This window comes from Monodelphis domestica, chromosome 3 (assembly GCF_027887165.1).
Source record: "Monodelphis domestica isolate mMonDom1 chromosome 3, mMonDom1.pri, whole genome shotgun sequence".
NCBI lineage: Eukaryota > Metazoa > Chordata > Mammalia > Didelphimorphia > Didelphidae > Monodelphis > Monodelphis domestica.
The window spans coordinates 47,632,024-47,648,680 of record NC_077229.1 but is presented as its reverse complement, the minus strand read 5'-3'; the positions used below and the strand labels follow the sequence as shown (position 1 = coordinate 47,648,680).

At 40.0% G+C, this 16,657-nt stretch overlaps 2 protein-coding genes across 22 annotated transcripts in view; both read left to right on the top strand.

The window, feature by feature from the left end:
• MPHOSPH9 (M-phase phosphoprotein 9) overlaps positions 1 to 3,785 on the top strand; it is a 61,850-nt gene extending 58,065 nt beyond the window's left edge. For 9 of the 12 annotated variants that reach the window (XM_056821859.1, XM_016432427.2, XM_056821858.1 and 6 more), the window contains 3 exons: positions 93 to 340; positions 1,921 to 1,989; positions 3,654 to 3,785. In XM_056821859.1, coding sequence (XP_056677837.1) covers positions 93 to 340; positions 1,921 to 1,989; positions 3,654 to 3,764 — 428 coding nt within the window. In that variant the 3' untranslated portion in view covers positions 3,765 to 3,785. Of the gene's footprint in view, positions 1 to 92; positions 341 to 1,900; positions 1,990 to 3,653 lie in introns of all 12 variants that reach the window. The other 3 variants (XR_008917339.1, XR_008917338.1, XR_008917335.1) reach the window with 1 other exon arrangement.
• A 12,022-nt stretch (positions 3,786 to 15,807) lies between these two features.
• The window catches only part of PITPNM2 (phosphatidylinositol transfer protein membrane associated 2), a 280,414-nt gene continuing 279,564 nt past the window's right edge, over positions 15,808 to 16,657 (top strand). For 5 of the 10 annotated variants that reach the window (XR_008917332.1, XM_056821849.1, XM_056821850.1 and 2 more), the window contains exon 1: positions 15,808 to 16,596. The gene's annotated coding sequence lies outside the window, so the exon portion shown is untranslated. The remainder of the gene's footprint in view (positions 16,597 to 16,657) is intronic. The other 5 variants (XM_056821852.1, XM_056821851.1, XM_056821856.1 and 2 more) reach the window with 2 other exon arrangements.

Here is a 16,657-nt window from a genome sequence, read left to right as displayed (position 1 = left end):
ATAATTCATTTAATTTTTAATTTACTATTAATCTGGGCATGTTTTATTTGAGATCGATTGAAAAGTAAGTAACCTTCTTTCTTTCTGTTTAGAAAATAAGCATCCAGGTGGTTCTGCTACAGATCACCACAGTAAGCACAGCTCCTGTTCTTCTGACCAGTCATTGCCAAATGGAATAAAGAAGATATCAAGCTTGGAAAAGAATAAGTCATCTTATGAACCATGTAAAACTAAGTCGACAGCAACATCTCTTGATAATGATTTTGAATATTTGGCAAATGTGAGGACCCTGGGTGAAACGGAACAGCTTTTTGATGACCTTACAAAGGAAAAGCAGCAGGTAGAAATATTAGAAAAAAGAAAGAAAGAAAGCAAGAAAGCTAAAGGGCAGTTATATAGCACAGTTGATAAGAACACCAGACCTGGAGTTGGGAGTACCTGGGTTCAGATCTGGTCTCAGACACTTCCTAGTTGTATGACCCTGGCAAGGGAACAAATACAAAAATACAATAACTACATTTACTTATAGTTCACATTAAGTTGTGGGAAGTGAATAGCCTTGAATTAAGCCTTGTCATCAAAGTAGAATTTTTTATTTTTTTTTTTGCTTGTGGCTTTAAAAAAAATTTTTTTTTAATTTTATTTGGTCATTTCCAAACATGATTCACTGGAAACAAAGATCATTTTCTTTTCCTCCCCTCCCCCTCCCACCACCTTTCCCTCTCCCATAGCCGACGCACGATTCCACTGGTTATTACATGTGTTCTTGTTTCGAACCCATTTCCATGTTGTTGGTATTTGCATTAGAGTGTTCATTTAGAGTCTCTCCTCAGTCATATCACCTCCACCCCTGTAGTCAAGCAGTTGCTTTTCCTCGTTGTTTTTACTCCCACAGTTTATCCTCTGCTTGTGGATAGTATTTTTTAGATCCCTGCATATTGTTCAGGGACATTGCATTGACACTAATGGAGAAGTCCATTACCTTCGATTGTACCACAATGTATCAGTCTCTGTGTACAATGTTTTCCTGGTTCTGCTCCTTTCTCTCTGCATCACTTCCTGGAGGTCGTTCCAATTCACATGGAATCCCTCCAGTTCATTATTCCTTTGAGCACAATAGTATTCCATCACCAACATATACCACAATTTCTTCAGCCATTCCCCAATTGATGGGCATCCCCTCATTTTCCAATTTTTGGCCACCACAAAGAGCGCAGCTATGAATATTCTTGTACAAGTCTTTTTCCTTATTATCTCTTTGGGGTACAAGCCCAGTAGTGCTATGGCTAGATCAAAGGGCAGACAGTCTTTTATCACCCTTTGGGCATAGTTCCAAATTGCCCTCCAGAATGGTTGGATCAATTCACAACTCCACCAGCAATGAATTAATGTCCCCACTTTGCCACAACCCCTCCAGCATTCATTACTTTGCATAGCTGTCATGTTAGCCAATCTGCTAGGTGTGAGGTGATACCTCAGAGTTGTTTTGATTTGCATCTCTCTGATTATAAGGGATGTAGAGCATTTTTTCATGTGTTTATTAATAGTTTTGATTTCTTTGGCTGAGAACTGCCTGTTCATGTCCCTTGCCCATTTATCAATTGGAGAATGGCTTGATTTTTTGTACAATTGATTTAGCTCTTTGTAAATTTGAGTAATTAAACCTTTGTCAGAGGTTTTTATGAAGATTGTTTCCCAATTTGTTGCTTCCCTTCTGATTTTAGTTACATTGGTTTTGTTTGTACAAAAACTTTTTAATTTGATGTATTCCAGATTATTTATTTTGCATTTTGTGACTCTTTCTAAGTCTTGCTTGGTTTTGAAGTCTTTCCCTTCCCAAAGGTCTGACATGTATACTATTCTGTGTCCGTAGAATTGTTTTTATAATGTTGTTTTATAGCTTTTTGTGTGTGTTCACAGATAGAAGCAGCACTGAGCCGAATGCCTTCTTCTGGAGGAAGAATAACCTTACAAACAAGATTGAGCCAGGTGAAATAATCTGCAAATAAATCAGTCCAGAGGCTTTCCAGCACTGCTTTGTCTACCTGAAGTTTTCTTGTAACTCACTTGGGACTTAAATTTTTCCTTCCATTAGAACCCCACTATTGAATCTGTCAAATGCTTCTGTTTTCACAGAAAACAGGCCAAACAAATTAAGGCCAAACAAAATGCATAATTTTTTCTTATCAATTTCTATTTGAGAAAAGGTAGACCACATTTTGGTGGGTTTTAGTAAGTAATAGAGTTTTGGAGAATTCCAAACATATGCTTCTTTTTAAGAATATCTTTTTCCAAAGATAGTTCTTTCATATACTGAACCATCTCAAAACAAATTTTAAGGTTTTTCCACAACCTCTAGCATATCTCTGAGCCCTTTAATTTAGTAATCACTTAAAGTAGTTGTACTTTGCAACTGGAATAGTTTTGTAGGTGTCATCCCATTAATTGACCAGGAGGTGGTGCATGTTAAATAACACAAACTCATTTCTCCTGAAGTTTTCTTAAAAGAGAAATGCTTATAGGGTTTTTAAATTCTTGTTTTGTTTTCCTTACTCTGTTTTGTTTTGTAATGTTTTATGCTTTACATCAAGAGTATTAGATCTTAAGCTGGGGAGTTTTTCTATTATTAAATAATTTCTTATCCTGCCTTTATGATTTCTTACATGATTTCCTAGGCTTTTGGAAAAGCTCCTGTTAGTTTTGCCTTTTTGGGGGGAGTGGGGGTGGGAAATAAAGGTGGTCAAAAATCTTGTTGGTCTAGCATCCTAAAGAATAATATCATATGACATGTTCAGGGTCCAGGGACCTTAATTTTATCTTTTTTTTTTCCCCTCTGCCCTTCAGTCTTATTTTGTTCTGAAATATATTCAGTATGTGATAGGATGCAACAAATACGTTCCTCCTCAGTGGTTCTTTCAATTGTCAGAGAATTTTCCTCTCTTCAAAACAAAACCTGTCTAAAATCTGTAGGCTTTGTTCGATGTGTTTTCTCAGGAGAATGTAAGCTCCTTGGAAGCAAGGTCTATTTCATTTTTGCCTTTGTGTTGGTATCACATTGAAGTCAGTGAATTTCAAGTGGGTTTTACAAGTGTTGTGCTCATTTTACATATGGGAAAATGAGACTTAAGGGACTCAGCCACAGTTACATGGTGAGAACTCAGCTTTTTCCTGGTGAGATTCCAAATCTGGTGCGCTTCTGTTACATTGTATCTCTAAATTTCTTTCTTATAGAATTGCTCTACATTAAAAAAAAATACTAGAGTGAGTATATAGGTGATAATTGTTATTCAGAATCCATTGTAAAAAGTAAAATTCAGTTTCTTCATTTCTTTTCACTGGAATGAGAATAGGTCTTTCTAACTTTCTTGTAATGATATTCTTTCAGTATATTATTCTGAATAGGAGATGCTTTTTGAAATTATATAATTATTTCCCAAGGGTGGAAATTTATTTATTGTTATCATTCAGTTAAGAAAGAGTGAGGTTTGTTCTGAAGATGAAATGAAACATGATAACTTTAATGTCTTAGTTGCTCTTTTACAAAGGGAATGGTAAATTTAAAAACAGTGTAGAAAAAAGTTTTGCTGGTAGTTACAGATCCATGGAACTAATTGTATGCTATTAACTTAACATTTTTTCCTGTGTTTATTCAGGAGGCCCTGGAAGATCGTTTGGAAAGGATTAATAGAGAACTGGGTCCAATTCGCATGACTCTGAAGAGATTTCATGTTTTGCACTCCTCTGCAAATCTCCGAGATTTGTAGCTATTAAATTTTGAGACATTTTTCTTTGCACTAATGTATAATTATGCACTCAGAAAATACAAATCATTTTATACTATTTGTAAATCCTCAACATAGTTTTAAAATCATGCTATTTACACTCAATCTTTTATATTTCAAGTAGCTAACATATATTTTGAAGATATTTTTGTTATGCTCAGGAATCTCTTAATTGTATATTTTACTATTTAAAAAGTGTTATTTTTAAATAGTGTATGTCTCCAATTTATAAGGATAAGGAAGTATAAACAGGGAGGCTTTTTGTTTTCTAAAAACAAAGTGTCATCCTTGTAAAATTCACTTTGCACACCATTTTTATAGACTTATATTGTAAATATGAACTTTGGGATTTTTTTTGTATAAGTGCTTAGCACCACCTGGCTTTTTATAGTGGCAGAATAATTGAAGTTCATTGCAAAAAAGGATTTCAGTATAACGTTGTGTTTAGTTGAAAAAAAATTTTGATGCAAATTCTATTTCAAATACAAGCATGAGAAAATGACCAGCTATATTTACCTGTTGGGTAGATTATTCATAAGAATAACTGTCAGTTCCCCCTTCTAAAATGGATTCTTTGTGAGGAAATAATGAGAAGGATCCAGTTCTTTATTTTGCCACATTGCAGTGCTTGAAAATTGTAATGATGTAGGTTCTAATGCAGAGGAGAATCCTGGGCCTGGAGAAATCTAGTATTGATATAGACTATCCTTTGTTTTAGTGATGTTCTCAGGGATCCTTTGTTGAGTGGGAGACTTTTCTGGCTCCCCATCCCCCTATTTCTGGCAATGTGCTATGCATCCCACACCTGAAAATTACTTGAAACCATTTGAAAGGGATTAGCAAAATTGTAGTTTTGGTTCTTTTTTATCTGTGGGGGGTTTTAAGCGGTTAGCAATTAGGGCAGGATGATGGCAAATAACAGCCCTATAGGCATCCCTGCTTCTGTACAGTAGACTCCAATAAAAACACCAGTCTTGACTAGGCTTTCCTTCATAGCCATCTGCATTGCTTGGCATGTGACAAGCCAAACTCATAGACAAAGCTTAGTATCTTCCCATCTGCCCTGGCAGAGGGCACCAACTTACTGTTCTGGGCCAAAACCTGGCTGTCAGCAGTAGGAAGGAGACAAGTTGGAGCCTCTGCTGATGGGGCTAATTATACTCTGCTGACACCATCCTTCAACCTTTGAGCAACTTTCAAAATTAATTTATCGTCCTACCAGAAAGTTCAGGTTTGGTATTTTCTTTTGCCTTTTTCCTTTCTCTCATGTAGTTATTGGTAACACAAAATTTTGTGGAAGCAATTCAGACTCAAGGTAGAGAAAGACATAATATATAATATATAATACATAGATACCATCTCTGTGTACACACTCAGGAGAAGAAAGATCTTGGAATACAGGGGTTCCCAGCCAGTGTGGAGAAATTCTGTTCTAGGGACAGAGCATGCCTACCTGCTGCCATTTCTGTCTGTGTCAGTGGTTTTTGTCCATAACAGTACCCTTCTTACCCTTTTCCCCCAACAGGGTATTAAGAAGACAGAAATAAGAAGTCACTATCAGCAGGGATAAAGTGCCCTTTTTTCCCTGGGTGTTTTCTTTGTTCAGGCTCCTTTTACTTCCTAGTAATAGATAAAAGAAAGGAAAAGATCTTGTAAAGATCTATTGAAACGATTAGCCTTATTGTTGATGTCCCTGGCCTATATTTTCTCACATATAGAAATGTTTAAAAAAAAATTGATCCTTTGGAAATTATAAAGAAGTTACATTATATCCTGCTTTTCAACTACATTTTAAAGAAAATTAGCATAGCAGAAAAGTTTATGGTTTTATTTTGTCCAATTTTTTCCTCCTACGTAGCCAATATTGGATTATTCCAAGAATGGTATTAAAATTCTCAATAGACTATGCTTTACTATATTTGTATCCTGGAAAGGATATGCTTTGTATTGAATAGTATAACTGATTAGAAATAACATATTTTGTACTTGCTTATTACTAGCAAACTAAACAATGGAGATTAAAGAAAGATTATCTTCAGTGTCTTTCTGATTTCTTCAGTGTGACTCCTGCCTCTAATATCATTGATCAAGTCACAGCTAGACTTTTTTTCTCTTGCATGAACCCTGTCCATGTGCACTCTGTCCAATCCAGACATGTTTTCCTCAGAATCCCTTTAACATTCTGTAATGTTGGTGGAGTATGTGGGCTTTTGGTCATTTTACCCAACCTGGAATCTCATAGATGAGGAAATGGAGACCCAGAGACATTAAGCAGTTTGGCCATTGTCATATGGGTAGTTGGTGAACAGATCTAACATGGGAACTCAAGTCATTTAACTCCAGAACAAGTGCACTCTTGGCTGTACCACCCTGAATTCTCTTTGGGGATCTTCCCTTATTTCAGATCTCCTAAGTATGTCTTCAAAGTCCTCACAATCATGTCACCTCCATCATGGCCCTGCTCTGTCCTTTGTCCTCATCTTTTCTTCTGGGGATCTTCCCTTATTTCAGATCTCCTAAGTATGTCTTCAAAGTCCTCACAATCATGTCACCTCCATCATGGCCCTGCTCTGTCCTTTGTCCTCATCTTTTCTTCCTTTGGTTCTCACAGAGAACATGGGGGGAACTGTGATGTTGGAGTCCAGATAGAGTGGTTCAGATGTTATTAATAGAAAAAAATTGTCAATGAAATCTTTATGGTGGTTTTTTCATTTTTTTATTCCTTTGTTGTCATCCTGGTTTCATCTTTAAAAAAAATTGTTTTTAAACCGTTACCTAATATCTTAGAATTAGTATTATGTATTGATCCCAATGCAGATGAGTGGTAAGGGCTAGGCAATGGTGATTAAGTGACTTGCCCAGGGTCACACAGCTAGAAAGTGTCTGAGGTCAAATTTGAACCCAGGACTTCCTTCTCTGGGCCTGGCTCTCAATCTACCTAGCTCCCCCCTCCCCCCTTTCTGGTTTCATCTTTAAATGGTTTGGAGATAATCTGACTTAACTGGCTGTCATCCCATGCTATCTATAAACTCCTTTTCTTCCTCTACTTGTTAGTTTATGGAATATTTTTATTCACCTTCTTACATTCTCAGTAAGGTTTTACAGACGAGTTTATACTTTGAACTGGTATTGCTCTAGGCTGCTTTGTTTCTCCACTTGAGAAGGAGAGCAAGTGTTTCAGTTTGGTCTCCTCATTGTGATGAGAAAAATCAATGAAAATTCATAGAGAAATGGTGATACTTCATGTAGGTGTCCATTCCTTGATCTATTTCATATTTTTCATGGCAGTAATCTATTTAAGTGTCAGATTGGATATATTTTAATGGCACAATTTAGCTTCTATCTTTATCCTTTTATTTGTAAAGCTTAACACAGCGCTTGGCACATAGTAAGCACTTATAGATTAGCTAGTATTAGTTATTATTATTATAATTCAAATTTCATGTGGATTTCACTCTTTCTTCTAATAAGTCAATAGTTTAACTGTACAGACATCTGATTTGGAAATGAATTCCATATTTATAACTTGTCATTTCTTGTCTTTATTCAAGATAGTAAGTTTCTTTTTTGTGTGTGGTGTTTGGTACTTGGCATGTCCCTGTGTCTTTCAACTCTCTTCTTTCTTGAAGGAATTATTCCATTATATAGGAACCTTTAATCCTGTGCTCTATTTTCCTTAAAGTTTTTTGTTTTTTTTTGTAAAGCTTAGCACAGTTGCCTGGCATGCAGTGAGTGCTTTTATGTTAGCTAGTATTTGCTATTATTATTCTACTTCATATTTCATGTTGATTTCCATCTTTGCTTTAATAAGTCAGTATTCTTACTGCCTAAATAGTTGATTGGAAATAACTCCCAGATTTTTAAGTAGTTGTTTCCTACCTTCTTAAAGATAGAGCCAGTTTATTTTTTGCTTATGTGATGTTTGGTGCTTGCCATATCCAGTGCCTTCCAACTTTCTCTCTTCTCATTATATGAGAACTTCTTAAAGTTATTTTGTTTCTTCCTCTTGCATTCTGTTTTCCTAGTGACAACAAATGTTTGTCTATTTGCCTTCATACCTACTTTTGCATTTAAGTCAGCAAGTATTTAGAATACCTGTCAATCTGATTTTGAAGTGTCTTATGTTCTTTGTAGAAGTTCTATGCCTCCTTATTCCCTTTGCAGCTTCTAGCACTTAAGCCAGTTTTCTTCCTGGTAGTCTCTGTGAAATATCTCTTTTTGTCTCTGAATGCAGGAGAAAACTAACTCTTAACTTCTTCTCCAGGGTGAGTCAACCTTCTATTTTGGGTGTAATTAGCGTCATTTCTGTCAGTATCCACGAGCCTGGTTTCTTCCAGTAGTGTGTAGATTCTTGCATTGGTCAATCTGTAACTGTAGTAATTGCTTGAGGATAATGGTAAAATAGGTGAGATTTTCTTTTTGTTTGTTTTTGTACCATTCTACCACCATAATAATAGCTGTCTAAAAGGCCATTTTGTATTTTGTTAACTGGGTTGCCATATCCAGAGAGTTAAATTTGATAGTGTCCAGAATTCCTGTACTTCAAGCAGAGTCTCGATGACCACTTGTTGGGGATATTATAGTAGGATTTCCTTTCCTGTTAGGGTAGATGGTCATTAAATCACTACCAACTCCAAAATTCTTAGCCAGGGAGAGACAGTCTATTAAACATTCCATACTTGAAACTTTTCCAAAATGGTAGAACTTTTCAGAGCTTGTATATCACCTGTATAGTCTTTGAGAACCCAGGGTTCTACTCATGGTATGATGAAAAAAAAAAAAGAACTTTTGTGGAAGTCATTTATCTGTGTACCTTGTACAGAAGGTACAGAAGGGAAAACCAGAAAAGCTCTATCAGGTTTTTTCTTTGCTGCTTATTATACCTTGTCAGGCCTTATTTAAAGGCTCTACATCCAAGTCTAGAGAGGCCCACTCTGACCTCCCAATAGTCCTTTGTTTCCCAGTTCTCTATATTGTTTACAAATAGCTGATCTTTTGCAATGGCTGCTTTAAATTTTTTTTTAATTTAATTAGTCAATTTAGAATATTTTCCCTTGGTTATAAGAGTCATGTTCTTTCCCTCCCCTCTTCCCATCCCCTCCTATAGATGATATCCACTGGGTTTTTTACATGTGTCCTTGATCAAAACCTTATTTCCATATTATTGATGTTTGCACTAGAGTCTCCATCCTCAATCACATCCCCATCGATCCATGTGATCAAGTAGTCATTTTTCTTCTGTGTTTCTGTTCCCACAGTTCTTCCTCTGGATGTGGATAGCATCTTTCTCACAAGTCCCTCAGAATTGTCCTGGGTCATTGCATTGCTGCTAGTAGAGGAGTCCATTACATTTGATTTTGCCACAGTGTATCAGTCTCTGTGTACATTGTTCTCCAGGTTCTGCTCCTTTCACTCTGCATCACTTCCTGGAGGTCGTTCCAATTCACATGGAATCCCTCCAGTTCATTATTCCTTTGAGCACAATAGTATTCCATCACCAACATATACCACAGTTTGTTCAGCCATTCCCCAATTGAAGGGCATCCCCTCACTTTCCAATTTTTTGCCACCACAAAGAGTGCAGCTATGAATATTCTTGTACAAGTCTTTTTCCTTATTATCTCTTTGGGGTATAAATCCAGCAGTGCTATGGCTGGATCAAAGGGCAAGTGGCTGCTTTTTAAAATGCAAATATGGAGAGTTCACAAGTTGTTGGGTGCCCACCTACATCTGGCGTCCATAGCAGGAACTTGCAATGTATTTTTTCTTATAAACTGTTTAGTTCTAAAGACTTTGTGTGTTGGTTGGATAATTTAACCAGTATACATTGGTTCTGCAAGAATGGATTCTAATCTCTGAAGAACAAACTTTAGGACGGATGAAGGTTGTATTAAGTTTTGTGTGTACGTACACACACACACACACACACATACCCCCCCCCCCCATAACTTAAGACCTTCTCTTTGCTACTCTGTATCTAGCACATAGTAGGTGCTTGATAAATGTTTGTTGATTGATTGTACTCAAAGTTAGTATATTTTACCCTATTTGATGTGGAACAACTTTTCCAAAGAATATAGCCAAAAGATTTTCATAAATAATTTTTAAAACAAATTCTACCAAAATACACTTCTGTGAGAACTATTAAATATGAGTAGGAATATACAAAGGAAATTCTTTATCCTTAAAATGACATTTCTATTTATCCCTTTATGAGTATTATGTAGTAGCTTTAATATAAATTCTATCAAACTACAATTTTTAAAATTATGTAGCATAAGACCTAGAATCTAGAAAAGCTACATAGGCCTTGCTAAAAGTTGATTTTGAAGCAACCAAGTTCTTTAAATGTTTACTTAAAATGGTTTGCTTTTTAAGTTTCAAAGTCATTAAATTTTATTATGCTGTAGATCTTTTAGAAGTTAAAAAATAAAATGCATTCTTATTTACTCTAGTAAATATCAGTGAACTTATTTACTGTTTTGAGTGAATGGGTACTGTTGTCAGGCCTACCTACCTATTTGGTCATTTCTGATTAATTATACTTCAGAAAAGTTGCTAGAAAGATTCCCATCTTTTCACAACTAGTAGCCTAGTTTGATACTGAAGATTAAATGTAGGAGAACTCCTGGGGTCTTCTGGTATTCTTGAGTTTCTTTTTTTTTTTCCAGCCTTACTCAAGACTGAGAGGAATCTAATCACAATTTATGAATTTGCTCAATTGCCAGTCATAATGTCTTGCCCTTCCTGGATAAAAAGAGTTGTTTTGTTCTCAGGTAGTTGCTTTTTTTTTTTTTAAATCAAATAATGATTGAACTGTTTATTATGACACCATCAGATCAGTCAGACCAGTCAGTCAGAACTGGTTCCTGAACCTAGCCATACAGGGGCAGCTTTTCATAGCATTGGCAACCTGTACATTTTTGCTCACCCCATTCCTGACCCTGGTGGGTTTTGTGCTGAAGGCCTAGCCATCATGTCACAATTTCATAAAAAAAAAAATGGAATATCGAGGAAATGGCAGCCACTAAGAGTGTGATTTATGCTGTTGATAAAGGAGGCATCCTTGGTGGTTCTTTTACATAGTTCAGATTCTAAGGTTGGTTTTCTATTAGATATGGTAACCTGGGGACCATATATGAGCTTAGCTTCTAGCACAGTGCCTTACACATAGTAGGTGCTCAATAAATACTTCTAAAATAGTTTAGTATATGACTTGCCTATTGTGAATATTAATTGATAGTCTATTTTAATAGGAATCTTTAAGCCCTAGACAATGCTTTGGATAAGTTGGAATTAACTGTTTTGAATCCAACCATTGCCATTCTATTGGTGGCATCTGAACATGGACTGAATTTCAAATGGCTTAGAAAGCAAGAAGCTTATTTTTTGATAATTGTTCCTTTGCATGATTTCTTATGCCCCTAGAAAGCCCTGATTCTAAAGTATTCTTCAGAGGTGGCAGGAAAGTAAGTTAGGGCGGGAACTGGACAAGCCACTTCTTATTAACCTCAGTTTCCTTCTTTGTAAAATTGAGTTTAGATCACTAAGTTCATTCCACTTCTGATTCTGTGACCCATTTGTAAGTTTATCTTAGTTTTAACCTTGTATGATGAGAGTTTAAAATCTTTTTTTTTTAATATGACCATAAATGCCACACTGGGACATAGTATTCAGCTTCTGACAGTGAAGCCAAGAGGTGAATATATAACTTCTTATTATATATATGTATAACTTATTTCAAGCCCTTTTTGAATCTCTTCATATTCAGCCTGTACTACTCCTTAGAGTATCAATATTCATATATTTATTGCCTTCCACAAAAAGTAGTCCTTTTATTTTTATTTTTTAAACCCTTACTTTCTATCTTAGTAACAACTCTAAAACAGAAGAGCAGGACCTAACCAAATGGGGTTAAGTGATTTGCCCAAGGTCACACCGCTAAGAAGTGTCTGTCATATTTGAACCCAGATCCTCCCAGCTCCAGGCCTGGTACTCTATCCATGGAGCCACCTAACTGCCCCTAGTCCTTTTATTTTTCCCAAAATAGTTTCTGAGTTCCAAGTGCCTCATAAGCTCTATGTTTCAGGATAACAGTGATCAAGCCCAGATTCTGCAATTTCATAAACAACTGCTCACCTTTTCTCTCAATTATTGTTCAAATTGACTTATTTCTAATTTTTTTCTCTCCTTAATTCAAAGCCCTTCGGTTGCCTGAGCTGCTCTTTTCTGAACCTTTTCCCATATTGCTTTCTTTGGGGGGCTGGGGAAAAGAACAAATTTGGCATTCTTGATATGGGAGCATCTAGATTTTGTACTATTAATAGGGATCATATAAATTGTTTGGCTTCTGTTAGTGTTGCTCTGTATTTCCTACTTTGGACCAAGGCAGCTCAGTGTGCCATTATGTTAAGCAAATTACTATATCCCTTTTCTTATTTGTAACTCATAACTTGGAGCCCATCCCCTTATGTTGTATTTTTTTCTATCTATCTATATATTCCCCCCCCCCCCAAATAAATTGCCTTACACTTGCCCATGCCACAACTCAATCGCCACTTTTTAAGATTTTGTTGAAGTTTATTCTCCCTTACCTGGGCTTTCACAAATACCAAGAAAAGCTTTAGGCTATGTGCCATCATGGGAACCTACTACCTTTCGTTCAACCCAGTACAGCAAATAAAAAGTGCCTTTTGTGTTACAGATAGCATGCTATGAGAGGAGGGTCTCCAGAGATGTAAGGAAAGTTTCTGACCTCAAGGAAATTACATAGTAAATCCGTGGCAACCTGAGAAGAGAACATTAATGGAGAGGAGGAGGTATCAGGAAATACATGATAGTAGGATATAGCATCGTAACTGGCTTTGCAAGGAAAACATAATCCACCATTAATTTTTTTCCCCAATTACATGTAAAAAGTTTCCAACATTTTCAAAAGAATTTTTGAGTCTCTTTCCACCTCCCCCTCCCAGATGGTAAACAGTCTCTTATAGATTTTACATGAAAAAGGCATAATTCTAAGAAGGAGAGACAAGGTGTTACTTTCTAGGCATGGAGGGATGGCCTGTACAGAGGAATGGAGGTCATAACTAGCAGTCCAGTTTGCTTGGAATGTAGATGGGCAGAGTAGTTGGAGTTATATTATAAAAGGCTTCAAATGCCAAGATGAGTCTGTTTCCTCCTAGAAGCCCCCCCCCCCCCCCCCCAAAGCCAATGAATATTTGAGCACGAGAGTGACTTAGTCTGACCACTTCTGGAAGCTGTGTGGAGGATAGGCTGTGGAGAGGAGAAATGAGAAACTGGGAAACCATCAAGAGGTGAGAGATAGTGGTCTGAATTAGGCTGGTGGCTCAATAGGGATTCGGGTTGATGACTTCGCAGCTGTTAAAGAGGGTGAAGGAAGACTCAACAATGACCTGGGTAAAGGGAAGAATGTTGATGTTCTCAACTGAAATAGGAATCTCTGAAGGAGAGATGGGTAAAATGAATTCCATTTTTGGACATAATAAATTTGAGATGCAGGGAAAAGATGACCAGGCAGTTCAAGATGCACAACTAATTCAGGGGCTGGAGACAAGCTAGATATATAGATTTAGGAGTCATTTATGTGGAGATTTTAAAAAGGGAGGGGAGGGGTGGAGTGAGAAAAGAGAGCCTTTGGGAATACCTACTTGGATAGATTCTCCAAAGAGGCTGAAGGGTGAGAAAAAGGCAAAGAGGATCAGAAAAGAGTAGTGCCAGTATCCAGAAGAAGGGATTTCCACATGGGACAATATGATTTGTGTAAATGACCCCACAGTTCAGACTAACCCTATTGTAAAATGTTTTCAGTTCTACCAGATATTTTTTACTCTATTAGAGCCTAAAGGGGGGAGTGGAGCCCCAAAGGTTCAGACCAGAGGCTGAGGATCCCTTAGGTAGGATCGAGAAATAAAGGCCAGAGAGATTAGAATCTTTGGGGTCAGAAGGGCTGCACAGCTGAGAGCTAATGCCAGCAAAATTTATTGAATATGGGGAAGGGTTTAGAAAGGAAAAAACCCCAGGAATGAAGGAGTAGGGGGAGCGTGAGTACATGTGGGGTTCAGCAAGTTCATGGTTAAATGGGTACAAAAACATATTCTTTCTCAAGATTGTTTTTCCGGCCATCTGTGCCACTTCCTAAGATATTTAGTCTACTGGGATAGGGGAGATCTTCACATTCCAATCTTTGTCCTTAGACCTGGAATAGTATTTCCAAAGTTTGGACCTTTGCCTAATTTCTTAGGCCCCAAACGTGGTTTGTCTCTATCATCACCCTAGTATGCTTTTTTTTTTTAAATTCTTACCTTTTGTCTTAGAATCAATATTAAGTTTTGATTTAAGCAGATGAGTGGTAAGGGCTAGGTGACTTGCTCAGGGTTACATGGCTGGGAAGTACTTGAGGCTGCATTTGAGCCCAGGCCCTCCTTTCTCCAGACCTGGTTCTCTTTCACTGAGCCACCTAAGCTCCTAATTCACCTAAAAAAAATGCGTGGAATCCTGTGAAAAAGTAGGGCCATAATCCATGAAAGAATGCTCTTAACTACAAGAGAAATGCCCTCAGTTTCATTTCACGTGCATTGGCAAAGATGAAAGAAAATGGGTACAGCAACTGCAGAAGCTTTGCTGGAAGACAAGCCTACTGATACAGAGGAAAATGGTGACAATGGGACCCTCCTGGGAAATGATTGGAATGAATTTAGGCCCATGGAGCTAGAACTGGAGGGGCCTCAAGGTCATAAAGACCAGCTCCCATTTTACAGAAGAAAGGACTAGGGTAGCTGAATGGTCCCAGGGCTGGTAAGCAGTGGCCACATTAGTGGCAGCTCAAAATATGTTGGTCTGTCCCTGTGACTTGTCACTAAACTGAGTAGCGATCCTTTCACCCAATGATACATTAGTATCTACTAGTACTATCGCGGCATATACCCCAAAGAAGTAAATATAAAATCAGCCTGTTACAGTGGCCACAGGAGCTCCACTGTCAGGAAAAGCCCAACCGATTGTGAGATTCATGAATGTAATGGAATCCCTCTTGTGGAAGAAAAAGGACAGCTGGGGGGTGCAGTGGATAGCTGGCCAGGCCTGGAGTCTGACAGACATCTTCCCGAGTTCAAATCCTCATAGCTAGCTGGGCAAGTCACTTAACCTTGCCTGCCTCAGTTTCCTCATTTGTAAAATGATCTGGGGAAGGGAACGGCCAACGACTTAAGTATTTTTAGCAAGAAAACCCCAAATGGGGTCAAAGAATTGGCTGCTACTGAATAATGAATGATAAATAGGTACATTCAGAGAAACCCCAAAAGACCTGTGGACTGTCAGCTGGCTGAAGTAAACAAGGAAAACGTTTTCAAAGACTCAAGAGCTCGGATCAAAGATCAAAAAATGAGGGGGGGGGGTATCTGACGTTGGAACTGTTCTCAGCCGTGTGGGTGGTGGGTCATTCGTGCAGAATGAGGTGCGGACATGGGTTAGGACCAATCTGTTTTTCTGTTGCTGGTCTTGTAATAAAAGTGAAGAGAGAAACATCTTCGAAGGTGAAAAAAGCCCAACGATTTAGCCCCACTTTCTTTCCTCCGAAAACCTCTTTCAAAGAAAAGCTGCCTGTAAAGACAGCTGCCCCCGGGTGATGGGTGTAAATTTTCTAAAAGGGAGTGAAAAGCGGACAAAATACTACCGAACCCAGGAAGCCAAATTCAACTGTCTAAAGACTAAGTTCAAACGGCCCTCGAGGTTTCCCGGGGTGATGCAGAGCCCCAATAATCACCCCCCCTTTCAAAGGCACCGCAAATCTCCTAGAACTTCTGTTTCCAGAGTTGGGGTCCAGAAGTTGAAAGTCTGACCTCCTTTGTGCCTTGGGCCAAAGTGGTCGCCGGCCCCCCGGGTGGTCAGCCAGCGGCCGCGTGCCGTAGGGCAGCTCTGGGCTGGGTCAGGGAAGGCACAGCCCAGGCAGGTTGGTCGTCCCGGGCCCGGCCACCCCCAATCTCTCGTCACCGCCGCCGCCGCTCTCCCGCGTGGCCTGACGGAGGCGCAGGCCGCTCGCCTTTCCCCGCCCGCCCCGAGTGAGGGAATGCAATCTCCTCCGAGTGCAGTCAGGCAGCGGCAGCAGCGGCTCCTCTGCAGCGGCGGCCCGGGCCGGGGCACCGGGAGAAAGCTGTCAGCGGCTCTCGCGCCCCGGGCTAGGCGTTCACCGGCCGGGCCCCGGCCCCCAGTCTTCAGGTAGCCCCGGAGCGCGAGCGGCCGCGCTTGCACGTGCGCCCCGCGCGCCGCCGCCTCAGCTTGTGACCCGAGCCTGAGCGGGAGCCCTAGCCGGCCGGAGCCGGGGGGGGGGACAGGAGCCGGCGCGGGGCGGGGTGGGGGCGCACGCGGGAGCCGGCAGCCCCGGTTCAAAGCGCTGCCCCGCGCCCCGCGCTTGGCGCCGGGGGCGGACTATGCCATTGGGAGCCGGCCGGGGCCGAGGCCAACTTGCATCCGGCAGCGGCAGAGAAGCAGGGGCCGGAGGAGGAGGAGGAGGAGGAGGAGGAGGAAGAAGAGAAGGAGGAGGTGCCCTGCGGGCAGCCAGGAGGAGCTCGTAGCCGGGTCGGGCCGGGGCCGAGGCTGTACCGCCGGCAGTGCCCGGAGGGCTGCCGCACCGAGGGGCCCCGGCCGCACAGGCTTGTGGCGGAGGAGCAGTCTGCCCTGGGCGGGCTGGGGCAGGAGGAAGAGCTCGGGGCCGCGCCAGGCCGGAGGGGAGTGCCCTGCCCTGCCCTGCCCTGCTCTGCACCTCCCGGACGCACGCAGCCCGAGGCCGGCAGAGGTGAGTGTCCTCCCGGGCACCCCGAGCCTCCCTCGGGGAGGGCTGGACGCCCCCGTCTGCC